Source organism: Triturus cristatus, chromosome 6 (assembly GCF_964204655.1).
Source record: "Triturus cristatus chromosome 6, aTriCri1.1, whole genome shotgun sequence".
In the NCBI taxonomy this organism is placed as follows: domain Eukaryota; kingdom Metazoa; phylum Chordata; class Amphibia; order Caudata; family Salamandridae; genus Triturus; species Triturus cristatus.
Window position 1 is genome coordinate 666,034,748 of NC_140589.1, and position 27,287 is coordinate 666,062,034.

Below are 27,287 nucleotides of genomic sequence, written 5' to 3' on the forward strand. Positions count from 1 at the left end.
AGGCAGCTCGGCAGTACTCTGGCAGATTGCTTTCCCAATAAGCCCTATCGCTTTGTGAAATTGGCCTGCCGGAAAGCCACTAGAGGAGATGGCCTGGAAGCTGCAATCCATTACATTAACAGGCTCTTGAACGGATCTCCATTTTTGCCAAGGCCACTTTAGTTTTTGAACACACTCCCTCCTGAACTTCTCTGAGCCACTTTGTGTCACACGAGTAGCCATCACACAGGTCCGTCTTTTACATCGCATTTCCTCTTTAAAAAAAATAAATGGTACGGCTCGCAGCCCATGTCGATAACGGATTTCCATGCGTCCCTGAGACCAAATGTTTTCAATTTTTTTAAGCTCCCTCTTGGGGATCCGCCTGGTAGGGGAGCTTGCAAGTTTTTTTTTGTGCTAGTTTGAGAGCTAAATGATTTAGCACATGTCGCAGATGGGAAAATAGACAACATATTATGATAAGGAATGGGTACAACAACCCTCGCTGAGATGATGTTTGGTTTACTTAACGTCTCGGTGCCTTGAAAGTCTTGCGAGGTTGGCTATTTACTGCTCCTTCTCGTCTCTCCCGCCACAGTGCCTCCGCAGGGCCCATTCTCATGACCCGAGGGTCTGTGGCGGGAGCCAGAGGCCGGTCTGCCGCTCTTCCCGCCGCTTTCTCACAGCGCTCTTAAGAGAGCTAGGAAGTTCACCACAGACCGCGCTCGCGTCGCCCTGGCGCAACAGAGCTGCGCCGAATTCGGGGCCCAGCCAAGGACTCTTGGGAACCTCCCATGGCAATTCAATCAATCCGGACCGAAAGGTGTGAATACTGTACTTTATTTTTTGAAACCTTCGCAGAGTCCTTGTAAATTTTTGCCTAGCTTGCAAGCGACGTTTTTCGCTTTGCCACTTGTGCCTCTAAAATCTGAGCAAATGGTAAGCTTGCAGGAAGATAAAATCAACAAACATTTTCCATTCTGAATATGAAAGAAAGCTTTGCGAGACGAAATGTTAGAGAAATATTCTGTACACATCTTCAAGCACTCTAGAGTGGAAATTATATCACTGTGGAAATTACAATTCAGATTACGCGCGCAAAGGTATGTTATTAAACTTGACAATATTTGCAGAGTGAAGATCGGGAACTTCGCATGCAAAGGAAACTTCGCATCCAGAGTGGCCAATAATACATCTTTCCAGATCAGGGTTTATGCACGGTTATAGCACACAGACATAAAACAGATCAGTTTTTCTTTTTTCTTTCATTTTCCTTTATGCCTTTTTAAACAAGCGCTCGCCAGGCAGCCGCTGTTTATTTTTGCATCGCGCTTTCACTTTAAAGTGAAAGCGCGGTGCAAAAATAAACACGCAGCGCCCTGTCTCCTTTTGAGACGGCCCATCCAGACATGCTCTCACGGCGTGTTTATCTAACACGCCTCCTAAAGATAAGAAATTGCTTTGCAACAGAGACCGCAAAGCAGACGAGCCAGTCCGGATGGGCCAGACCAAAAGGTGAAAGGGCAGCAACCGAAAACCCTCCTTTTCAATGGGAAGCCAGCGTTTAACATAAACGCTGACGCTACTCAATGAAAATGAGGGGCAGGGCTTCAAGTCCCCTTCTTGAAACGGGCTTCACGACTATAGCTCTCGCAGGCGAGGAGCGCATGCGCACTCTAACGCCAGGCGAGACCTACAAAATAGCACAATTGACAGAAGCAGTTGTTTGCAACGTGGAACACTGCTTTTACCAGGGATTTTGGTTTGGATTCATCTGGGGGTCCCCTTTCAAGAGCTACACCATCAGGTTGAAACGCTAGTTATTTGTGGGTATTGGTTGTTAAGAAGACCGGTAGCTACAAATACTGACATTATACCTTCCTTAAACAGGACAAACAAATATTACAAGGGCTTCATATACAACTGTCCAAGAATCCATATATATCAGAAGTAGTCCACTACTAGCTTGGTAATGGACATACACAAGAATAGATTACACCCTCCCATCCCATGACCAGTAACAATGAAGACAGCTGAGACACTATAATTAGATTTAAACAAGCATTGGCATAGCCAATAGGTATCGCTTTTGGGACCTTATAAGTGTTTAGTAATGCAGCACAATATCCTTGGTGCAACAACATGAACTGTTGCATGGTTAAACACTTATAAGGTCCCAAAGGCAAGACCTATTGGCTATGCCAACACATTTAAAAACAGCACCCTTTGTGGAACTCATTTCTGGACTTACTCATTTCACTATTTATAGCTGGAGACCAACATCAGAGTAACCCAGATTAAAGTTGGCTGAATCGTGTATCATTTTTGATTTGATAATGTACGGCCCCAGATTACTCAAGCTTCTGCTAGTTTTAGAAGAATGAGGTGTGTGTTCGTTAGTAATCATTGTTCATGAGCATGCCTCAAGTTTTCAAAATAGATGGTTAAATCTAAATTATCTGTCTTCTGGATCAAAATGCAGGTGATGTAATCCAAGTGCTATCCCTTAGATTTAATTACAATGACACCAGGGAAAGATTGACAGATCAATCAGCTACATTGTGTGGAAGACATCTGCTTGCAGCATTCACCAATGTTACAAAATTTCTACGACCAAGTTTTGTAAATCTTTTTCTGTGGGTACAAAAAATGGGAAAATATCTTGCAAAAATTCACGAAGCTTAAAAAAACTACATAAAGTTTGTTTATAACAGGTTTGCAAATCAGCATGACCCTTGTGTATTTTCCACACTTTGCCACTGCTATAAAATCACCTTGTTATGAAAGTCAGGTAGCGGTATGTGAATCATGCCCTATAGTTTCAATAACAAAAAACACCAATTCACTGCGTAAATTCGAATGCCGCTGGAGCGTTGTGTGCAAAAAAGTGCCCAGTGTAAAATGATTTGTGCCTGCCATTAGGTTACTTATTACAACCAGTTACAGATTTTGTGGCATGAAAATGCGAATAAGGGTCGGCAAGCGTCTATGTGACCCTGTTTGCCTTCAGAATTGCCTTCATTGAGGATGCGGAGGAAAGTGCCCATAAAAAATACCCCTGTATAGATGCAAAGTGGAAACCAGAAGCTAAAAACTACTGCATACAATTAGGGACTTTGCAACCAACTCTCAACGAAGGTCTCTATGTGCTAACTTTGTTCAATCCATTTCAAAGCTAAGCTTTGTTATTTTTAAACCGAACAACCTTCATCGCTGCATTTTATTTCAAGGGAATTCGGGGGTGTAGAAATTAGAATGTTCTAAAAATGTTCTTTTTGTACATGCTTTTCTGTACAACATGTAAAACAAGTGGCCGTGCGGCCGCAAAAGTGATCGCGATCAACATCAAAGCGGCCGTGAAAGTAATTGCGTCAAAAGCGGCGCGCGCGCCCGCGCACATGCACTGTAGCTCTAGGCTGGCCTGGTAGCACTTTTTGGAGCCCTCTCAAAAAGTCTTGCCAGACCAGCGCATGCGCTGGGTCAGGCGAGACCTAAAAAGGAATGTGACAGACAGTGGCACAACAGTAATCGGTAAGCAAGAGCAAAACTGGACGTAATGGTGAAAGACAGAAAAAGTCTACAGGGAATGTTTCTTGGAGAACTCGTGTGTTGTCTAATTGCGTCTTCTAATACTGCGTAGTTTCATGAGCAAATTTAATTGTATTACAAACACTTTAATCTTATAGGTGCACATTTTAATTTGAGAGCCCAATAAAAAACGATCCTTTACTGAATATTAAAAGAGCATACTTGAAACAAACAGTGCAAACATGTTTATTTCTGAGGTTTTTTTTTCAATAGCGCGGCATTTAGCACTGGGCTGCTCCTTGTACAAAAAATATTAATACATTTAAACTGTCAGAAAAAAAGTCGGAAGGGTTCCGAGAATGACATGGGGCTAGTGTACGGCTGCAAGAATCTCAACACCAGTAGCTCGCTACGCTTGGCCTTTCAGTTAGAGCTTTATTATGCAGGTCACATGTCCCACTGCGGAGACAAATGTGCTCCCCTACCACACCCACAAGGTACTCCTCCTCAAGGACATCCATGAAAAATGGGTAGGGCAGGTAGTACGGGGTTCACACACACTGAGCTAATACAGGCAGGCAAAGGCTGAGTAGAATGACAGATAAACTTGTCCTTCCACGTCAGTTGCGCCGCGGAAAGAAGCTGCAGTCGAAGAGTGATGCTTTAAGGTCAAGTATGTGGCTCCGAAATGCAAAGCCTCCCCCTCACCCCCGTCACAAAAGACTATTCAGAATCATTTCGGAAAGAAGAAAAAAAGGGAACCAACGTGAAAACTCATGACTACAGCAAAGCAGTGATAGTTGTGCATGCAATGGGGAGCCCAGGGCCCTGACATTTTGTAGAGAGAAAGGGCCTTACTTGTGTTACTTCCTCATTTGTAGGGCAGCCGACACAGGCTACCTCCCTGCTCAGCAAGTACGTTATTTGAAAAAGCGCCACTCACTGCGATGTTTTTTGGGGCATTTTAGGGTCGTGGTGCTGACAGTCGTCCAGAGAGCTTAGGGTGGCTTCCAATTTTTCACAACCCCAGCCATACTTTTCTGCCCTTCGCAAATGTCAACATTTAACTATGTCTGAATTGGAGAACTCATTTGAGCTTTTGATCTGACGCCTAATAGGTCCACCTGGTCGCCCACCCAGCCGTGACAGATGAAGACACTGCAGGCCAGCGTCTTCCCAAGGACTGCCCCAGGCACGGTTCTATACTGCTTTCACTAAGAGGATATTTACTTTTCAAAAAATTGCCTCACTGTATACGTCCGGAGTCAGAGAAAGTGGAAGGTAATTTCAGTCCTGGAATTACTGGATGCATTCCCAGTAGGTTAGTCCTGCGCTAGTTATTATTTTCAGGCCTCTTAGTGATCTGTAACGTGTGTGTCTTTGTCATGTGGTGGGACGATAAAACGTTGTTGCATTTGCGACTGTCACTCAGAGGATTTCCCGAGACCTAGTTTCAGCATGTTTTATTAAATGGCAAAAAGTGCTGTCAGACTGAAAAGGTTAATAAACAAATGTGCTTTCTGTGCGAACCATTCTTAGGACAGGATCCGTTGCTGGATCAATAGTTTCAAACTAGTCACAGACAGCAATAACATATACGAACGAATCCATAACAAACATCTAGTTACAAACTTCAAGTCTTTAAAATACTAGAACGATGCCACGTAAAGATCCTTAGTCGAGTCATCGTGAACAAAGGCAGTAAGTATAGTTTAAATACTAAAGCCCAACACCAAAAATAACACTGTCGTAAATCATGATTCACCTCAAGGCATAAACAGGACAAAATAAGAGAGAACTTGAGGCCAGATGTATCAAACGTTTTACCGTTCCCCAACGGGCCGATGCATCATCCCAAAAGGAATTCCGAAAATAGGGAATCGCAATTTTTGCAATTACCCATTTTGCAAATGCCTTTAGGGAATAGCAATTTCCAATTCCTTAAATGCAATGCAGGAATCAAGAACAAATTGTGACCTTGCTTAAAGGAATCGCAAATTACCACCAACTTCAAGTTGGTGGTAATTTGCAAGTTCCTAGAAAAATGCAAATGTTTGCATTTTGTGAAGTGCCATGAGGCGCGTACACATGCCCTTAGCGCATGTATCAGGGTGGCCTTTTGGCCCCCTATCACCCTTGAGATTGCATTAGCAATTTGCGATTACCTATTTGGTAATCGCAAATTGCAAATGTCTTCTCATTCATTCCTTTGGGCCTCTAGGCCCATAGGAATGAATGGGAAGGCATTCCTTAATAGCGAATCGCAATTTGCTATTAAGGAATACGTAGGAATCCCAATTTTATTTGCGAAACCTACATACATTGCATTTTGCAAGTCCATAATAGCGAATCGGTAAAATTTGCTATTAAGGACTCGCAAAATACACTTTTTTTTTTTTTAAAGAAATTTTTATTGTTTTCACAAAAGTTATAACAACGGACACGAAATCAGACCGTATACACATTAAAGTAGACAAAACACCATACATAATCATCATTTCTCCAATTAGACCTAGATCGGGCCCTCTGAGGACATCATTATCAACCACCCTCCCCTTCTTCCCTTCAGTTTCTCTAGTCATCTGAGTCAGAAGACTCCTCATCAGAAAGAGGCGGTGGATCACATATGTTGCCCCTATATTTGTTCCATGCTCCCCACACTTTGACCCATTTTCGAGGACAACCCCGCCTGATAAATATAAAACGTTCAGCAAACATAGCCCCATCCATGTCCTTTTTCCACATTGACAGTAGCGGTGTTTCCACCGCTCCCCATTTTTGGGCTATGATCCGTTTAGCCATCATGTTCCCTACTGTCACCCAGCCCTGCGCCTGGCCATTAAGATCTGTGGGCTCCCACACATTCAACAGACAGCGTCTGGGTTCTGGCAGCAGTGATACCCCGCACACCTGCGACATCGTTCGCAGCACTCGCCTCCAGAAGAGTTGAAGAACCGGACAGTCCCAGAGCAGGTGATAGAAGGTCCCCTCCTCCCCGCAACCCCGCAGGCAGAAGGGATGTGGTGCTCTGCCCAGTTTGTGCAATAGGCTTCTGGTGAAATATGAGCGATGTAGAATACGAAGTTGCACAAGACGCAGCCGTGAGGGTATACCCGCCTCGCGCGGTGATGCCAGCGCCTCCCGCCAATCTGGGTCATCGAAATCGCCGACCTCGTCAGCCCATTTCTCCCGCAAGACCCCCATAGGGTCCGGCAAATTGTTGATCAGTTTGCGGTATGTGAAAGATGTGGCCCGCTTAGGCATGTATTCGGTCAGCAGCCTGTCTTCCAGTGGAGATGCCTCTGGAACCTGCACACCTGGGGTTAATTGTGTCGTTAGGGCGTGTTTCATCTGCAGGTATCGGAACCATTCTGAGGGAGCCAGCTCATACTGTTGTTGCAAACGAGCGAATTGAACAACCTCCCCTTTGTGCCACACGTCGCCTATCACCGAGATCCCGATAGCGTCCCAAGCGGCAAAGCCCTTGCTGTCCCTGAGCCGTCCCAGTCGCTTCGTGTCCCAGAGAGGCGTAAGCTGCGTCAGGACTCCGCGCCACCCCAGCCTGGCCTGTGCCACGTGCCAGAGAGACACAGTCTGACGCAGAGGGCCAATCAGCTGCGGGGCCAGCCGGGCATCATACAACGGGGCAAGCATACCCCTTTCGCCCAGTATATCCCTATCTGCCTTATACGCTGGATCGGACTGCAGCGCATGGAGCCATTGGTTGATCACCTTGAGCTGCGCCGCCCAATAATACAACTGGATATCTGGGAGAGCAATTCCCCCATCATACCACCCACAGACCAGTTTCGCCTGTGCAATGCGTGCTGGTTTGTTGCCCCAGAGTAAATTAGAGACTTGCGCTGCAACCGCTCGGAAATAAGCCGGTGGCACCGGATAAGGAGTATTTTCCAACACATAGAGAAACCTCGGCAGGGCCATCATTTTAAAGAGCGCCGCCCTCCCCACCAGGGTCAAGGGCAACGTTCCCCAGTGCCGCACATCTTGCTTGAGGCGGTCCAGTTGAGGGCTTAAGTTACACCTGAAAAATTCCATCTGATCCAAGGCAACATGTATCCCCAGGTATTTGAACGACCCCTTCGCCACCTGTATCTGGCAGCCCTCCGACAGTCGAGGGGGGGGGCCCCTCAGCACCATGAGGACCGACTTCGACCAATTGATCGTATAGCCGGATGCCCGGCCAAACACCTCGCAAATATTAAGTAATGTAAGGATGGATCGCCTCGGAGATGACAAGTAAAGCAGTATGTCATCCGCGTATAGGGAGACGCGGTCTTCCCAGTTCGCCGACCATCGAAGGCCTCTCATCATAGGTTCCCACCGTATCCATGTCGCGAGGGGCTCGAGTACTAGGGCGAAGAGCAGCGGCGAGAGCGGGCAGCCCTGTCGCGTTCCCCGCCCCAGGGGGAAATCCTCCGACATGTGCCCGTTGGCCGCGACATGGGCCAGCGGTTTGGTATACAGGAGTCGGATCCAGGCCCGGAATTTCGGCCCAAACCCCAGATGAGACAGTACTGCGAAGAGAAAGGGCCATTCCACCATATCGAATGCCATACGGGCATCAAGGGAGAGAATAACAGCGGGTTCTTGAATTCGGTCCACTCGGGCCAGCACGCTATGTAAGCGCCTCAGATTGTGGGAGGTGCTCCTCCCGGGCATAAAGCCCGACTGGTCCGGGTGCACTATGTCAGTCAAGTGTGGCGTGAGTCGGAGGGCCAACAGTTTCGCAAGGATCTTGGCCTCTGCATTAAGCAGAGAGATGGGGCGATAGGAGGCGCATTGGTCCGCCGGCTTACCCGGCTTTGGCAGTACCACGATGGTGGCCGTCCGTTGGTCCGCGGGGAGCTCCCCCATCTCCAGGCCATGTTTGTACATATTCAGCAAGTGTGGGGTCAGCATCTCGGGCAGCCTTTGATACAGCTCAATCGGGATGCCATTAGGACCCAGTGCCTTGCCAGGTTGTAATGCCGCAATAGCCACCTGCAGCTCCTCGACCGTAAGATCGGCCTCCAGGGACTCCCTGGCTTCAGGGGAGAGCTTAGGCATCTGCAGGTCACTAATGTATGTCAGCGCCACCTCTTCCGACATGGAGGAGTTGGAGGAATACACACCACGAAAGTGCCCCGCCAGGGTGCGCACTATTTCTCGTGGGTCTGACGTTGTCGACCCCTCGGCCGTAGCTAACTGCGCTATCCATCGGGCTCCGCTGTCTCGCCTGTCCAACCACGCCAGTAGCCTGCCGGTTTTATCGCCGACATCGTAGACCGTATGCCGTGAGGCCTCAAGTCGCTGTTTAACACGGTCTGCCAGGTGCTCCCTGTGTTTTACTTGAGCCACTCGTAGGTCATGGGAGGTTTCACGGGAGGGGGTTTCGGCCTGACGAGCCTCCGCAGCCCGGAGCTCAAGCTCCAGCGTCTGCAACTCAGGCGTTTGCAGGCGCTTATGTCCTGTGATGGCCGCCATCGCCTGGCCTCGCAGCACCGTTTTGTACGCTTCCCAAAGAATTGTGGGAGAGTCAACCGAAGCGGCGTTCTCGTGGAAGTAGAGTTTCGACCCCTGTGTGATGGATTTACTAATCTTCGGGAGACGCAGGTAGTTGGGGCGTATCGGGTAAACGCGGCGGCGCATCAGGTGGGAACTGTGGTAGTGCAGGAGGATCGGGGAATGGTCAGAGATGCCTCTGGGTCTAATGTCAATACTTTCAACGTTATGGAGGCATCCGGGGGAGCCCAGAAAGTGATCAATGCGGGTTAGACTGTTGTGCACCCCGGAATGGAATGTATAGGAGCGTGTCTCTGGGTGGTGCCAGCGCCAAAGATCTGTGAACCCTAGCGCTGCCACGAAGCCTGCTAGTCGCGTTGCGCCGCTACCCTGTGCCCGAGGCGGAGACCGGTCAATGTGATCGTCCATCACCGCATTAAAGTCACCCCCAAGCAGCACCTCTCCCTCCGGTAAGGTGAGGAGAAATTCACTAAGTGCCGGGAACGCCGTGGCATGCAACCCAGGAGGGATATAGACCGACACTACATTATAAAGATGCCCTTCCCATTGTATGTGAGCCGCGGCAAACCGCCCGGCTCCGTCCGTGTGTACATCAAGCACTATTAATTGGGACTGTTTGCGCAGCCAGATGCCAACCCCTCGGGACCCAGAAGTAAACTCAGAGTGGACCACCATCTTATATCCCCATCTGTCCAGCGCTTTAGTAGCTGTGCCGGTGAGATGGGTCTCCTGAAGCAAGACCAGCGCCGGGGCGCACCGTTTAATACTATGCAGGACCAGACCTCGTTTGATTTTGTCTCCTAAACCCCGTACATTCCAGGTCAGTAAGGAGAGGGGCTGCACCGGGGTCAAGTCAGTGTCAGAGGCTATTGGAGTAGCCAAGTCTGACTTCACGGCGGGTGGGAGAGGAGATAAAGCCATAAGCGGGTAGAGCATAGTGTGGCCCAGGTTGTGCGCAGAACATGTGTATGATGTAAGTCAAAGAGCTGTGTCCTATCAAACCAAAACAAAGAAACAAAACCAAAAAACATACCCCGTCCCCCCACCCCCCTCCCTGCCTCCCTGCCACACGGACTCAGAACTGCCCGCCACCCCAACTTAGCAGAGTGCTCAGTCCCTTGAACCCCGAACAGTACTTGCGCTTTTTAGGGAGCGTGGAGTCCGAGGGGGACCCGGACATCCCCCGTCCCCAGGTCTCATCGTTCATGTCCACCAAATCAGTATGCGGACACTACAACAACATCAGTTCCCAGCGGGTAGTCTTGAACTGCAGTTCGGTCAGGATGCGAGCCGCCGCATCAACCCATGGGTTCCTCCTCAACCTCCTCAAGGCGCTGTTCATGTCCAGTAGGATCGATCTCACTCCCGGGACGCCTTGTCCCTCGGCTCGAACGCCCTGCGCCACCAGCACGGCGCCACCCCTCCAACCAGTCATGAGCCTCCTCTGGTGTGTCGAAGAAGAAAGTTTTGCCCTCCGCCGCCACCCGGAGACGCGCCGGGAAGAGCATTGCATATGGAAGTTCGCGAGCCCGTAGTTTCTTCTTGACCTCCACAAAGCTCCGCCGCTGCGCCGCCACTGCAGCCGTATAGTCCGGAAAGAAGGACACCGTGGTGTTCTGAAGCCGAATCGGCGGTGCCACCCGCGCCGCCTGTAGAATGGCATCCCGGTCTCTAAAATTAAACAGGCGGGCCAGGACAGGCCTCGGAGGCGCCCCCACCTTCGGGCGCCCTCCCGGTACCCTATGTGCGCGCTCCACTGAAAAGAATGTCGAGAGGCCCCGGGGTTGCAACTTGGACTTAATCAACTCTTCCACATAGAGGTCCATGGCCGGGTGCCCCTCACCCTCGGGAATCCCAATAATGCGCACGTTGTTGCGGCGAGAGCGCCCTTCTTGGTCGTCCAGCCTGGCCGCCATGCGTTTGTTCTCCGACTCCAATTGCGACACTCTCTGGAGGAGGCCTTTGGAGTCCTTCGTCAAAGTCTCCGTTGCCTGCTCCACCTCTGCAACCCTGGCGGACATCTTCTGGAAGTCTGCGCGGAGCAGGGATACGTCCGTAGAGATTGACCCCACTGTGGATTGCACCTGCGTTAAGGCCATCATGATGTCCTCCAGCGTCACCTTCGGCGAGTCGGTGTTCGTCGCCATCTTCCCGGTGGGGCCGCCGCGGTCCGACACCTCGGAGTCCCTGGTGTAGGCGAACTTAGCAAGCTTGCCTTGGTGGTGCCCCTTGGTTCCTTTCCCGCTCATGGCGTTAGCGATACCTCCCAAATGTCACTCCCGCAGAGCAACGGGGGAGCGATGCACCAGGGGCCCCCAGGCCGGGCCCGAACCCTTCAGGCAGCTTAGGGAGCGATCCCCGTCTCTGGTCGTCCCCGAGAGAGGGGGGGGGGGGGGGGGGTCGGCACGGATCGGCAGGGGCCGGCCTCACGTCTCGGCGGGGCCCGATGCAGGTCCGGAGCGTAGTCTCCTGTGCAGCGCAGGCCCAGGGGCCGGCAGCAGCTCGCTTGAGCGCGGGCAGGCCCACCGGATGGACAGCGGATCCTTGCGCCTCTCGCAGGCCCTTCGTCCCGGGCCGACGGGGGTCGTCCAACGCTCGCCTCACTCCCGCCTCAGCCACTTCAGGTGTCGCCGTCGCCAGTGTTTGCCGCAGGCGTCCAGCCTCCGCCACCGCCGCAGTGTAGATCTGTTCGGGCACGCCTCGCCCAGGGCGCCCCGTCACTCGAGGCCCCGGTCGCACACGCTGAGGTAGGCCGCAGAGGTTCAGGTCTCGCCGATTCCGTCGTGGGCGTTCGAGAGACCCCGGAGTTGGACCGGGGTGCAACGCTGTGTGTCCGCTGCACGATTCCAGACCTTAGGGATCGGATCGTTGCCCGGATATGTGACGGATGAGGGGGGGTGTCGATCGTTCCCCCGGAGCCCAACTAGGCTGCGGCCATCTTGCTTGGCTGCCGCAAAATACACTTTTGATACATCTGGCTCCATGAACCTATCAGAAATGGAGTGGTAAAAGTAATTCCTCAATGCCAGTGTAGGCACTAGATGCCCAAAGCCCCCAAATGCCACAATTTGGCTCCCACCCCCTCCTACATCCCTGCTGTCCAAGGTTGCCATTCAAAGAGCTACAATAGGGCCCTCAAAACAGCACACCAAGGTGTTCACACACTGAGTTTCTAACACAGTTAGCACTGGTGCAGGTGACCATGCACCCGCGGAGAAAGGCGTGAGGGGCACATATGCGCTGGAGTGAGGAGGGGGTCGCTTCCCTTCAAAATAATAGCGAGAGGTGCAGCACTCACAACAGGAAGCTCATGGCGGCAGTCGGGTCCTCCTTTCTTCGTCGCTTAACTGCACACCGAACGAAACAAACTCAGAACGGGTAAAGGCAGGGGAGCCTGGAGCACGGCAACGACTTCCGGAGCCAAAGACAACGCCACCTCCCCGCCAACAGCAGCGGAAACTGGGGCGAGAAACAGAAAAAGGACACGTTCGCAGAACCCACATTGACCACCACGATCTGCGCAAGTCGACCAGCGCGAGGTCTTTGATCACCACTTTGATCAGTATATTTTTGTTATCATTACACTTATGCACCTTAGACTGTGCGCAGGACTATCCGACGGCTCGTAGCAACTGTACACTCACCACCGTAGATTATATTGACCTACGATCGTAATTGTCAGTTACCAGGAGCGCAAAAATACAGTGCTGCAAATGTTAACTCTGTAGGCTATAAATCAAACCTTATCAAAGCATATAGGTTGCTCATTATAACGAGCGAGCACTAAGCCATTTATTGGCTTTACAACATGTAAAGTGATCGCAATCGCGATAAAACATCAAAGCGGCCGTATGGCCGCGAAAGTAATCGCGTCAAAAGCGGCGCGCGCGCCCGCGCACATGCACTGTAGTTCTAGGCTGGCCTGGTAGCACTTTTTGGAGCCCTCTCAAAATGTCTCGCCAGCGCATGCGCTGTGTCAGGCGAGACCTAAAAACTGGGGATCGGTCGGCGGCTGGAGGGTGTTCCATCCAACAGAACACAAGTATTGATACAATATTCCTATCTCTCAGTATCCGAGTTACTTGGGATGGCACTGAATATCTATCTCATAACTTGTCAGACCACAACCCTTTAGTATGCACTAGAAGCAAGGGGGGCGGGACGGGAGATGCCCATCAGAATAGCGATCTGACAGCTTCAACCTCGGATGTTGGAAGACTAAGTGTTGAAGACCACAATCATTGACAAAATTAATTTGGAGTTTAGTAGGTGACTTGTTGACACAATGAGAGGCATTTAAGGTCTACACAAGGAGGTGCAAGCAACACTGCAGAACCAGTTAACTAGTATCAAGGACAGAATGCACATTTTATCATGCAGTGGGCTCAGAAGAAAGATGGCAGGAATGGTTAATAATGAAATGTGAGCATAAATAACTGAGGAATAGGCTGAACCTGCATAACTATAGGGAACATGTAGCACAACACGAAGATTATAAAGCGGGCATCTGTTGGCCCACTTGGTTTAACTGGAGGAACAACAAGCAACCATGGGAATATGGCCAGCACTTATTTACACAAACAGAAATCCGCTATTCCAACCCTATTACCAAAAAATTATATATAAGTAAACTAGGCACGAATAGTGCTGCCTGAACTCATTATGTTTATCAGAACAAGCAGATGAATCAGATGTCCCTCTGACAATTGATCAGATATAGGCAGTTATGATTCAGCTGCCAAGACTCCCAGCAGCAATGCTCTCCCAGCTGAATTTTATAGAAAATATCGCTCACAGATGGCATGTCGGCTGCTAGAAGTATATACAAAAGGCCAGCGAGCGGGGAACTCTACCTGGGCAATTAACTGTTTTATAACAGACCATAGTATTGAGCCTAAATCCTGAAAAAAGAATTTAAAACTTCCTAAATTCTCTACAGGCATAGAATATATGTGCTTCAAAATATGGAAGAGCTTCTATGAGTTATTATAATGAAGTCTCAACTGATCAATTGAGATTCTTCAATGGTGTGCACAAGAACTTCTAGTTAGATGCGATGTGTACAATAACCTATGTTCTCAAGTGATTACTAAAGTACGAATGTCAAATAAATCCAACTGCCTGGTCCCTAGTTTTCCATAATTCACCCTATACACTTTAGAAAGCATAAATTGATACAACGAGATTGTGTAATACCTTTGGCTGAGTCTGTTGATTTCATCATCTTTACGAGTGATTTCCACTCTGGCTGTTTTGATAAGTGCGGAGATGTTCTTTTTCAGGCATAGGTTCTCAGTCTGCAGACCTGAATTCTGAGATATATAAAAGCAATCAGGGGATACGTAATCAAATAATAAAAATTCAGTAACTGGAGAAATCACAAAGATAATAAACAATGCAAACTGTAATCCCTTCTATAGATTCTATTCACATATTAACTATAATACTGAAACATCCACACATTCATTACAATTCAATACAAAAAATGACATTTGAATTAGTTGGGTGTTTGACCTCCTTACCTTTAGCAAAACCTTCACAAACCACTAGCAGATTGTTGCACTCAGGCACAGACATATTTGCTGTTCCCAGCATGTAAAGGGAAGTGTGTCTATTCATAGTTCCAATGATCTGCTTGCCATAAATATGTGCACAACTCAACCCCATGGAAAGAGTCTCACACCACAACCTCAGCAAAACTGTTAACACAGGTTCTCTACGATCTATTGGGTTCTGTAAAGACATACCTACTCTTCACTATACTATTCAAACAGACTCTACAAACTAGGGTACATTTTTAAGTGCGCTTGAGGTACCAATTGTCCCAACTTACAGCAAACATTGGAGCGACTGCATCTACATATCCTACTAACGAGCACCCACAAATGTCAGCTTTCTTTCTTGATGCACTGCGACATCATCCAAGTGCTTAGCCAACTCACGCCGCTTAGAGGGAGAACCAAGAGACTTAGTACGTGGGCATAGCATTGATTGCGGAACAATTGTTTTTGGTGTTATTTTACAATGCACATGGCAAATATATGTGTAATTCATAAGAAACAATAAGATAGTGGAGAATCTCTAGCAGAATAACATTTTCCTGATACAATTTAGGTACATATATGTAATGTTGATAATTAACATCCACATTGCGATAGATTTCAGGTTCAGTCTCTGAAATCTTTTGATTTTTTGAATGAAGAATACATAGTGAAGGTGCATTTGTTGCTTATGTCTAGGGAATTTGGTGTGGTGAATCACAGGTGTCACCTTGGATGAAGAGGACGTTTAGAAGAAATAATAAGGATGTGTGTAGTTGCATAAAGTTAATGCGGCCATCGAAGATGAGAATGGGAATGACCCAACCAGACCTTCTTTGGAATCAATTTCCAGAATCCTTGCAGTGCTGCAAGGCTCTTTTGCACCAAGACAAGTAGCTATTACCATGGCTGTTTTTGGCATGCAGAATGTGAGAACAGGTCATAAACTTATCAGTGGACATGTAAAGAGGCAGGATGATACTCAAAATGGTGTGTGAATTTACATGACAAATAGAAAGTCTAGTGTTCAGTCACACTTACTGACTAAACCACTGTTCATTTGCTTTAAGTTAGCTAATGCAGCCTCATCTGGCCAAATATGTGGTAATATCTAGAATTGTATGATGTAACTGTGATGCAGTAGAACTGCACCACAGCTTAGATTCCAGGAATAACCAGTATTGGATTGTATTGCTGAAGGTTAATCTACTTCCAAATAAACCTACTTTAAAAGACCTTTTTGGAGCTGTCTAGATTACTACAAATTATGGCGACAAGGATGGGATACAAACCCACGCGTGCAAATCACAATGGATTTAGCATTTCTTTTTAAAATAATACAATGAGCAAACCCTTTCAACATGTCTAAATTATCAGAAAAAACATGAGAATACTTTTCCATTAACATCTTTCCCCACCCATTGTTCATATCAACATTGGTGGATACATTTTCTACATTTGGTTCAATAGCCATAACTGGTTCCACAGCATTAGGATTGAGTATAATGTTCAAATCTTTCTGATGTCGCCACCCTAACAAATATGATCCCTCTTGTGTGACAAACTCTTCTATAAACCCCATTGTTTTTGAAGATGATATTCATCCATTGCATTCCTAAAATATTAATTTTTGATTCACTGTACCCAACAGCTCTTACACCTGCTTGTAGAAGATCATTCATCTTTCCATCCATTTTTTCTGGGAAAGTTGCCTTAGAAAAGTAAAGAGTAAAAAGACTACCAGAATCGGCCAACAATCTTACTGTCCCTTTTCCCAATGTGATCTCACAATGTGGTTTCTCCAACTTTTCAGTACTCTCTCTTTTTAAAATCATACAGTTGCTGTCTATATTCACCACAAAATCTGAATCACATTTTTCCACCGTTTCCACTACTTGAGATGCATCTAATTCCACCCCTTCTATAGTTAGGAACAATTCTTCATTTTCTTCTTCCTTGTTTTCCACTTCCTTGACACTAGTAATTTGAGTACTTCCCTTTGATCTGCATGCTTTTGCTAAGTGACCTCTTTTCCCGCATGCTCTACATGTAGCATTTCTTGCACAACATGCAAAACTTGAACTTACATGACCTGGACACCCACACCTATAGCAAATAATGGGTCGCCTTTCCCCAACTTTAACTGGTACCTTTCAGTACTTTTATTCGTTGCTTTCTTGAATTCTTGAATTCATACAGAGTTGGTGTTTGAGGAAGGTGATTGGGTTGTGATAAAAAGATTTGGATTTGTGAAGAAAGGAGAGACCAAGCTTTCTCAGCCACATAAAGTGATATCTGTCAAGGGTTCTGTAGCTCAACTGGATGATGGTAAGAAGTGGAGTTTTGTAAATTTGTATAAAGTATCTAATTTATTAAATGTTTTGCTCTAAAATGTTGCCTTCTTATAATATTGTTTAATAGTTTTATTATCACTTCTTATACTTCAATATGTTTCATGTTTCTCAAGTGTTTTTCTTTTTATTCTTCAGATTCTATAGAGGGGAAAGATACGTGGTAATATCTAGAATTGTATGATGTACCTGTGATGCCGTAGAACTGCACCACAGCTTAGATTCCAGGAATAACCAGTATTGGATTGTATTGCTGAAGGCTGCTGCATGTTAATCTACTTCCAAATAAACCTACTTTAAAAGACCTTTTTGGAGCTGTCTAGATTACTACAAAAATCAACTTGTTCCGGGCTATACAGACAAAAATAAATAATGTGAATGTTACGATGTAGTTAAGAAAAAAATGGCAACGTCCTAGAATACAATTAATCGGAGTTGAATAATTAAAACAAACTCTTAACTCATACGAGAACAAAGTCTTTCCATGTCTTCTCTAAAGGACAGAGAAACCCCACCACTACAGCATAGATAATGGAGTCTTATTCTATGAGATGTGCATCAGTACAATCACAAATGAGCATTCCATAGTTTGCATGGTGGTGTGGTCCACTGTGCAAGTGCACCAGCACTATATTACAGGCACAAGGGGGGAGGGGGGGGGGGGGGGCAAACTATCAGGAGGAGCACTGACTGGGTGCTTCTGTATAGCACTCTGTAGACCCCAAGCACGCCCCAGGAACCAAGGTCCTAGGGCCCACCCAGACATCCTTCTTCAGACGGGTGCAGTAGCTCAATGCATGCTTATACTGTGAACCTCATGTTGACTTTAAGAGGGCAGCTTTCCCAATCTGCAGCTAGCTCAGGGCAGACTGGGACACTGCGACTTCTCTTATAAATAGTGGCAGACCTTATAAGACCCAGTAGATACTATCTATAATCATTACCAGCCCCTGTAAGCAGTAGAACCTCGACCTTGCTGCAAAATGTATCTAAATGATATAGTTACAAATAACAATTCACAGCCAATAACAGTAAAAATAAAAGTACCTGGGTTTGTAATTCCTTCAGCTTCTGGACCAGGTCTTTCAGTTGTCTCTGGCTCTTTTCAAACTCCTCGTGTAACTGGAAAGCAAAAAAATTAAAAATCTCAAAATAGCTAAAATAAAAGAAAAATCAAATTGCTAGGAAAAAAGAAATTAAACAAATGACAGAGGCCATCATAAAAACAACTATAAATATATATACAATTAAAATGTTCCCCAAACTATGTAAACCCGTACATGGAGCTATCAGGGTACTTTTCTAATTATGTGATAACTTCCTTTACTTTTCCACTACTACCAACCATAGTCTAACAATGTCCCATGAAACAAATACAAATCAATCAATTTATAATAGTGTACTGCAAATACTGTATTCAGACCTCATACACACCCTACCCACTTCCCTATTCTGCTGTTGCCAAAGCAGCTTACCGTTCTTTCTCTGTTCTATTCACAAAGTAGTATTAATATTTTCTTAGTTGGTTGGAAATTTCAAAAAAAGTTACATTGATATAACTATGTTCAAATTACAACATTCACAAGTGGTTTTAAAACTTTTAAGTAGCCATGGTGAGGCACACTTGAACTATAAGGCTAAAATCATTTCTGGAAAGGAGCAGATGTTCTGTGAATGGTATTACACACCAACGTAGGAATTGAGTGCTGGGTGCTATGCAAGTGATGGGGGTGGAGTCACTAGTCCATATATATTCTGTGCTGTCCCAAAATGATTACGTGTCAGGAAAGTGAAATATTAGACAAAGCGCTGCCAAGGACTCCGGCCTTCTGATGCTCCAGACAGACTTGAACTTCAGAAAAGGGAAACTGATGAAGGATATTTTGTCAGCGGGGAATACGCAAATGGCATGTACTGGGAAAGATGAAACTCCCAACAATACATGGTAGCACCCACTAAAGCACTTGCAGGCCATAACCAGAGATAGAACAGTTTTGAATTGCCATGGGCATCACCATCAGAGTTTCTCTCTCAAACCTTTTGAGAGTTTCCATGCCCGTGATACAAGATGAAGATAGTGGCACAGGACTGAAGATAGGATCAAGGAGGCAAGATAAATCAGTGGTGACAATGGAAAAGATAAAAAGGAGGTAGCTTACTCTTGTTGTAGAGGCTCATCAGGAACGCAGCCCTGGCTCAAAGTTGATGAGGCCGAAAGTGACGAGGTAGGAAGCGTGAGGTTTCATATATTGGTACGATTTACACATACAAAAAAAAGTAATACAATCCTATTTTGCAAGCAGTTATAGAGTTACATACATTTTTATACGAAGTTTCCTTTGCAACGCCTTCTTCAGTTAGAAGCTCCTCATAAAGGTCTAAATCTCTGGATGGTGCACACTGTTCAGATGCATTACCTAAGTAAATACACAAGGATTAAATCAGGATTTTAAGGCCATTTAATATAAAACACTCAGAAAAGTAAAGATGTCAGAATGCTAATCGAAACTGAGAAAAGGTAAAAGAATACAGATAAAGAAAGTAAATGGTTTCTTTCAGGGCCTATCTACTTAATTGACAATGCACACATTCTGCAGCGTTGCCAATGCTTACACCGTCCCAGTGCTCTACTTTGTCTGCGACAGGCCTTTTACTTACGTAATATTTTTGTTTCAACCACTTATGCTGGAAGTTGTTCCCTGAATTTTCTACACTTTAAGGGATTTCATTTTCTTATGTTCAACTCTATCCTGAGCATTCTAGAAGTTGTTCAGTTTAGTTCAATGTTATTAATGTTTAGACACTTGTCTTTAAAACATACATTTTAAAATACAGAATAAAATATGAATATAAACAGCCCCGCCACTCTCCCCCTTCGTGCTTCTGAACCAGACTAACCCAATACACCAGCCTTCCTTTAATACATAAAATCTCCATTTCCTAACATCCCGATTCCAGAGTAACTAACTAATACTCGTGGCCGAGCCTCTTACATCACTAATACAAACATTTAACAAACTTTAGCCAGGGCACAGGCAACATCTAAATACTCCATGTTCAACAAAAGTGCAAGTGCTTCATTGCGATGATTTATGTTGTATTTTATAAAAAGCAACTTTAAAATCAAACGGCGATGCCTGTTAAAATGGCAACAGTCAATAAAAAAATGGACATTAAAATTTTGGGACTACAAACCACATGTGCAATTATTCTTTGCATCTAAAACGTCTTCAAATTTTTCAGCCCTTATGGAAGTTGTTTTGCAATTAAAAACGCTGGCTCGGTGCACTACGTTCTTAAACTCTTAGAATGTCTAAGTCTCCACCACTCCTTTATTCTTTCCTACTATTCATAAATGCTTATAAGCTTGCTCTCCAATAGTAGGACAAGTGCTCTGAACACAACCGTTTACAATCAGCCTTTCTGGACTACAGGATCTGACAAAGATTTGTATTCTGATTTCAATATCGAATACACTGAGGTGAAAAGCTAATTAAATTAAGTTATAATGAAAAAAAGCTCCAGAGTGCGTGGTGATGGGAGCAGGATTAAAAAGGAAAAGTTAAATTTAACTAACTCAAAAAGTGGAAAACCCCTAAAACAGTCACTGGCATAGAAACAGGTCTGGCTTATAACAGAAAATGCCTTTTTGGTTACTGGTGTGTTTAGGTACTCAATACTGTATCATACATGCAACTTGTCACTCATCATTGCATTCATGTACACATTTATTCATCCAACCAGTGACCCATTCTCACATTTATACCCTCACTCTTCCATAATAATGCACACAAATACAAGCACATGCAACATACATAAAAAAAAAAGAATACAAGTAGAAAAAAGTGCTACCCCAGAAAGGTATGCATGTGCTTGCAGTTAAGAAAAAGAAATGTCACAGGCAGGTACTTGAAATTAAGAATAAGTAAAAAGTCATGCCCTCTGACCATGCCCTGGGTGTGGGTGCTTCTAATGGGCTTTAAATATTTGAGTCTTCTTTACCGATGATGGGCGTAGGGGATACGATTCCAACCTCAGTTTGATGGTCTTATCCAAAAAGGTCAAGTTTTGGTAATCTCTCCGGCTGTCCCTATTGGGTTGCTCAGCCATCTTTAAGATGGTTTCCCTGCCCAGACTTCATCAGCTCCAGAACTACCCATTTCCGGTGCACCAGACCTTTTTTTAAGGTCAACGCTCTGATGTGCTTCTTGCTATGGAATGGGGGATTCCCCCGGATTTCCCTCGATAAATGTTGCCGGCATACCTTTGACAGGGGAATAGCTACCCCGACATCCTGCTCTACTAGAGGGCTGTACACCTAATTGTGACTGATTGGCGGTTTGAGGGGGTTTAAGAGGATCCGGCCTATGCGACGGAGGGGTGACTCATGGGTTGTAGCAACCTCTCTCACTTGCTTTATAGGGGAACTAGCTCACCCACATTACTAAAGTAGTGCTGAAGAGCCGAGTGGATGCGGCGAAATTCATGGGATGGGCAGGTAGACTTACCTTGGAGACTGTGGACAGGGGCTCGGATCGCACAGGTTGTAGCCCTCCAGAGTTTCTCAGGCTGGGACATACCAGATATTTCCTTGCTGGGCGACGTGCTTCATAATGAGTCCTTGAAGTCCTTTCATCATATCAAATGCACCGCACCCAGTTTTTCAGTACCTTTAACTCCGACATGCGGTAGGGTGTTACTTACAGTCTGTTGTAGCCATACAAGAATCCTGCCCCTTGAAAAGCGGAGATATTACTTACTAATATTAAGGAACATAAATTATCCTTCATTTATCAGACTCTACTTCGTAATCAACCTGATCCGATGGTGAGGGCACTGTAGAAGCAGGACCTGGTCCACACGAGGACTAGAATCAAGCGGTGGCTGCCCCCAGGAAGGCAGTGATAGCCTCACAGTTCTGCTTGATTCAACTTAGACTATTGCACCGTATATACTACACTAGAAAATGTCTACTCAATATGGGGCTAATTGTGACTGGAAATTGCTTGGGCTGTAATGACCCCGATGGCGATTTGACACACATATTCTGGCACTGTCCCGCTCTTTCACTTTTTTGGAATGGAGTGCTAAGCACCCTAGAAACAGTACTGGGTTGGGCAAATCCCAAAGAGCCGAAATTGATCCTCCTACATATCACAGATAACTTGGAAGGGAATAGGTATCAGAGGGTGCTGCTCTGGCTAGTCCTGATGATTGCTAAGGGAGACTTCACACAGGCTTGGAAGAGTACGGAGGCCCCCCTGTTAGTAAATGGGCCACGGGAATGGATGGGTTTGGAACGACCCATCTATCTGGCAAGAGACTGTCCTCAGAAACATCATAAGATTTGGAAGGACTGGGACGATTACAGGGGGATCTTGCTAGTACCTTGCCCAGCAGGCCATGGTCCATGGATGGAGACACATGGTTGCAAGGTACCGATTAGAATGGTTGTTGGGATGACTGGGTCTTGGGAACTGAATGTTCGGGTCTTCTGTATAATTTGCTTTCCAATGTCATGCCATTAACATTAGTTTTTTTTCTCTTTCTTGTATATTGCCACAACAATTCTTGATTTAATGTTTCTGTACCAACAGTGGGAGATTTGTAGTTAAAATCAATAAAAAAATTTTTTTTTTAGATAAGTAGAACAGAAAAAACCTAAACATAGCATTTAGCGGCCACTTTGAAATAGTATTGTGCATAAGGATTAATTGCTACACAAATCCAAAATTGCTGAAACGTTTCTTCTAAATGAGGCGGTAATCTTGGAATACTAAACTAATAAAACACCATGGCCAATACCCTTCAAGGTGGCCACTTGGTATAGAAGTAGTGGCCATTCAAGGTGCGGTTCACTGCAGATGAAATGAGCAGTAAACATGTGGCCCGGTAGCACTTTGTAGGAAACTACTAGCGATCAAAATAAATAAATAATGGGGAAAAAAGGTGGACTGATAAAAAGAGAAAATGCTAAACTAAACTGACTGGTGATCTCCTCCTAAAACTGAAGCACACTCAAATTCTGGCAGATGTCGATATGTGTTTCTGCAAAATGCAGTTACTTAAGAGGGCATTAGATCCAAAGGCTGAAGTGGGCTTACCCATTTTCCATACTAAATGTTGTCATGGGCAGAAACATATTGTGAATGACACTCAAAAATAATAATGGCTGAAGAGGGCTGACTTGAAGTCACTCTACATAGGTATGTAGAGGTTGAGATCAGCGCTGCAGACTCTGCGCCAATCTCTACATGCACAGCAGGATCATGGGTGGAAGGGTGTATTCCCTACACAGTGCAAAAACAACAGTTGATGGACAGAATGCAGATCAATTTCATACATTCACCCCAGTACAGAAATCTGGGCCTAAATCCATCGTTTTCTTGCTCACCATGCCATTTCAGTTTGAACCCAGCCATATGCAAATCAGTCTTGACCCTGTGCCTCATGGGAACAGTCCAGCCCGAACTGCCAAACTGGTCTAAACTGGGGTGGCATGGTGAGCAAAAGAATGATGGATTTAACCCAGATCTCTTGACTGGGGGTGAATGTTTTGATTTGTTCTGCATTCCGTCCATCAATTGTGTGTCTTTTGCTTTCTCGCCCTAGTTGCGCCAGGTATGCTCAGACGTGAGTCCTGGGCCCACTGTGCCACTGGAATCAAGCTATCCTGGCTGAAGAGGGGTGAAACCCCGAAACCGGTCCTAGGATGCTTGTTTCCAGTCCAGGGAGGACCTGGCTTGGCAGTTCGGGCTGGACTGTTCCCATGAGGCACAGGGTCAAGACTGATTTGCATAGCCAGGTCTAAACTGGGGTGGCATGGTGAGCCAAAGAATGATGGTGTTGCACTTCACCCAAGGAGGGAGAACCCTCTCCTCCGATTTCCACAGGAGCGAAGATGCTGCTCCCCCCCCCGCTTCCAGAAGACAATTCTCAGAGGGAGACAGAAAATACTCTCTCAAGAGCTCTTGTCAACCAAAAGTGAGGGGAATACCCAATGAATGACCAGCACTCTTCCCCTGTGTTCGATGTGTGTGCCAGGTAAGGAGGGAAGTTGATCAGAGACCACCTGGAAAGGAATACAAGGAGAATTTACAATACTGTGCACAGTATAGCATTAATACAAGTCCACTCTTCTCATGGTCCACTTACTTAGGGTGAGTTCGTAGTAGGTCCCGAAATAGCTGTGTTTCTGGAATCCACCGAGAGCGGAGGTACTGCTGGGGATAACTCTCTAGGGTGGGGTAGGTCTGGAAGGGGTTAATCCACAAGAGAAACCTTGCACACTCACTCACACACTGGGGTAACGGTAGAAATAAAGATGGTATGTTCAAGAATCATTGCAAGAATATCTGGGATTAGAGAAGGGAGGGGAGTAGCATGAGAATCCTAGAAGGGGAGTAATTCAGTGTTCTCTCTTACTGCTATTCGGTTTCTTATAGGTGTCGACAATCTTGCTGCCCCGCTCTAGCCGTCATCAGAAGAGCCGAGCAGCCCAAAACCTGTCTAAAAAATGCTGCGTTGACCGGCTCCTGTCTCGAGTCTACAGGAACGGAGCAACCACAAGCACAACCCTGCTCTCGATTGTCCAGGCAGGAGCGGAGCAGCCGAGGTTCTCTCGCTTCCCAGAGGACGCGCTGCGCTGACCGGCTCTGAAACTAAGCGGCGAGCGGAGCAGCAGCCAGACGCGCTTACCTGGGAAGCTGGTGCACCTCTCTGGCCGGCATTGGCCAGGGCTAATCGGACACAGGGGCGGACGCTCCCAAAAGGGAGAAGACGCGGAGTGCGTGGCCTCAGCGAATTGGTGTAAAAGACCAGCTCGGGAGAAAGAGCAAGGGAGAAATCCTCTCTGAGATATCGTAATGGGGAAACACTGGAACAGCGTAGATTTGAGGGACTTCAGGCGGCGAAGCAATACCAAGGCGAGGAGCTGGAAAGTTGGGGGCGTGGTCACCATTCACACGACGGATCAGTAAGCCAAGCACGGATTCGTGGAAGCTCCTTCGGTTTAAAGGAGTTAGGAAGCGTCTCAAAAGCATGTACCCTCCGATCTAGGGATCTTATCAAAAGGCCATACTTTCGTCTACCGAACTCATGAGAGAGTGGTACATGTCTTAACGTTGTCGTCCCTCGTGGCTTCAGGGGGAGTTAACAGGGAACCCTAACAGATGGATTTAACCCAGATCTCTTGACTGGGGATGAATGTTTGATTTGTTCTGCATTCCGTCCATCAATTGTGTGTCTTTTGCTTTCTCTACACAGTGGCACTTCTGAATCGGGAGTCCCTGTCTCCCCCCAAATGCTTCTTTCCCACCACAGTACAGCCACAATCACCACCATTGTGGTCCAGACATCAACAATGGGAGCAAATATATAAAGCTGGGAATTCCTCCTGTTTTCTAATCTGGAAAAGTGAAAAAGGACTACAGTCAAGTCTTCAGCAATGAGAGCATAATTTACAACTCCAAATGTCAAATTCATGGCTAAACCTGCCATCAATCCTCTCACTGACAAATTCTCCAAAACTGATCCCAGCTCTTTCAGAATATTTACCCATAACATCTCTAAATGAACTTCCAAGAAATTTAAACACAAACTCTTTAGAGAATTACCGGAAGCATTATTTGTGAACCACTACTATTGCGGATGTAAAGAAAGTCTGAAGACAGAATTTCAACCCAGCTGAAAAGGCCTATTGGCTTTAACACATGCTTTTCGCAAATAAGTCAAGCCTCCTGCTTGTGTTGTTTTTTTCACAATAAACATATCTGGCTTATAGAATCTGACAAACTTTTACAAGAGAACCAAACAGGCCCTTTGTCATTGGCTTGTCAAAATAACCAACTCAGTCCTACTGTGTTCGGCATAAGCTTTCAAGGCATCAGGTCATAAAATTAATAAAAATATGTACAAAATTGCAGCTGGAAAACCATATACAAGTCCTCCTTAAGAAAGCCTAGGATTTTCAGAATACGAATCTTCCACCCTCAATGTTTGTCATAAAGCATAACCAAAAACAAACCCCTATTACAGTAACTTGTGAGAGTTCATGGAAAAAAATACCAGTCTATAGGATTTGACACAGTGGAACAGCAATCCATCCTTAAAAATCTATAGCTTTAACATTTGATTCACTATAAATAACTCAGACCAGACCTTCAGCATCTGACAAATGGCATCAATGTTTTGTCACCATAGCCACTTCAGACCTACTTTATATAGTAGTTCCACAAGTCATGGATTGTAGTACAAGCACTCTTTTGAGTGAAAGCAAACGCCTGCCCAATAGAACGATGTAGTTCAGAGAACCAGCATGCTGATGGAGCCAATGTCCCTCTCCAATAGTGATTCTTAAAGCTTTTTTTCCTGTTGATCAATAAAAAAAATTGTAGGTACTTTGGGGTCTTGCAAATGGTAGGAGCCTTCACAGTTTAGCATTCAGTAATTTATTAGAAGCACAGGAATTTTACCTATTTTTTTTTTTATCTAGCACCATGTGACCAGAGTCAACACAAGACATGAAGGGCCCCATACCTGAAGCCATTTACTGTGAACAACATAAAAAGGGCATTGCAAGATCAAACTCGGGCTCCACTGCCTCGTTTGAGCCTAATCAACCTTTTTATATATAATGAAACATCATGTGCATATTTGTTTATGAGGAGTGTTGAATCCCATACTCGAGTTAAGAAGTCATCTGTTGGGTTTTGTCTACAGCTGCAATAGCTCTATTGTGTATTAAATAAAATGTTAGAGCCTTCCAACAATCGGTCACTAATATTGCTAAATAACATAGTGAAGTTATTGCCAAGCTACTATTGAACAGAACTGACGCCTGGCTAGAAGTGGCATACAATATCACCCCGTGACAGGCAGGCTCTAGATATGTTGTAGTGACCATCAAATCATTTTGTACACTTCCATTTAGGACTGTAAAATATAAACTTCAAAGACTATGCCCATACACAGGATATTTGATGGATGGTTAGCTCATCTGGTCCATTGAGGCAATTCCTTAAGTAGGAAGGTCTGAATGGTAATATAATTAAATTTTTGCAACAACTGCAACTCATGCAATAATCAGTTTGGGGCAAAGCAAGAGATGACGAATCCTTTAAGCACTGTAGGACAGAATGTGACAGGGACGAATACTGGCATCAGCGTTTTGTCTTCATAATAGACCCGAGCAATTCTTTATTGACACTTAGTGAGAGGTCCTCTGTGTCAGGTACAGGCACATTTGTGTTTTTTTTGTAGATAGTGCAGTGTTGTATTTATTTAGTATGTTTTGTATTACTCTAAGCAGGTTGCCTCCTGACCATTCAAAGGAGAAATGGAACTGCAGGTCCACTCTTAATCAGTG

General features: G+C 45.7%; 1 protein-coding gene across 3 annotated transcripts in view; it reads right to left on the reverse strand.

Moving 5' to 3' along the window:
• CASP8AP2 (caspase 8 associated protein 2) overlaps positions 1 to 27,287 on the reverse strand; it is a 210,286-nt gene that overhangs the window by 81,230 nt on the left and 101,769 nt on the right. For all 3 annotated transcript variants that reach the window (XM_085611156.1, XM_085611155.1, XM_085611157.1), the window contains exons 4-6: positions 19,241 to 19,338; positions 17,969 to 18,043; positions 14,227 to 14,342 (exon numbers count right to left, since the gene is read on the reverse strand). In XM_085611156.1, the coding sequence (XP_085467282.1) occupies positions 14,227 to 14,342; positions 17,969 to 18,043; positions 19,241 to 19,338 (289 nt within the window). The remainder of the gene's footprint in view (positions 1 to 14,226; positions 14,343 to 17,968; positions 18,044 to 19,240; positions 19,339 to 27,287) is intronic.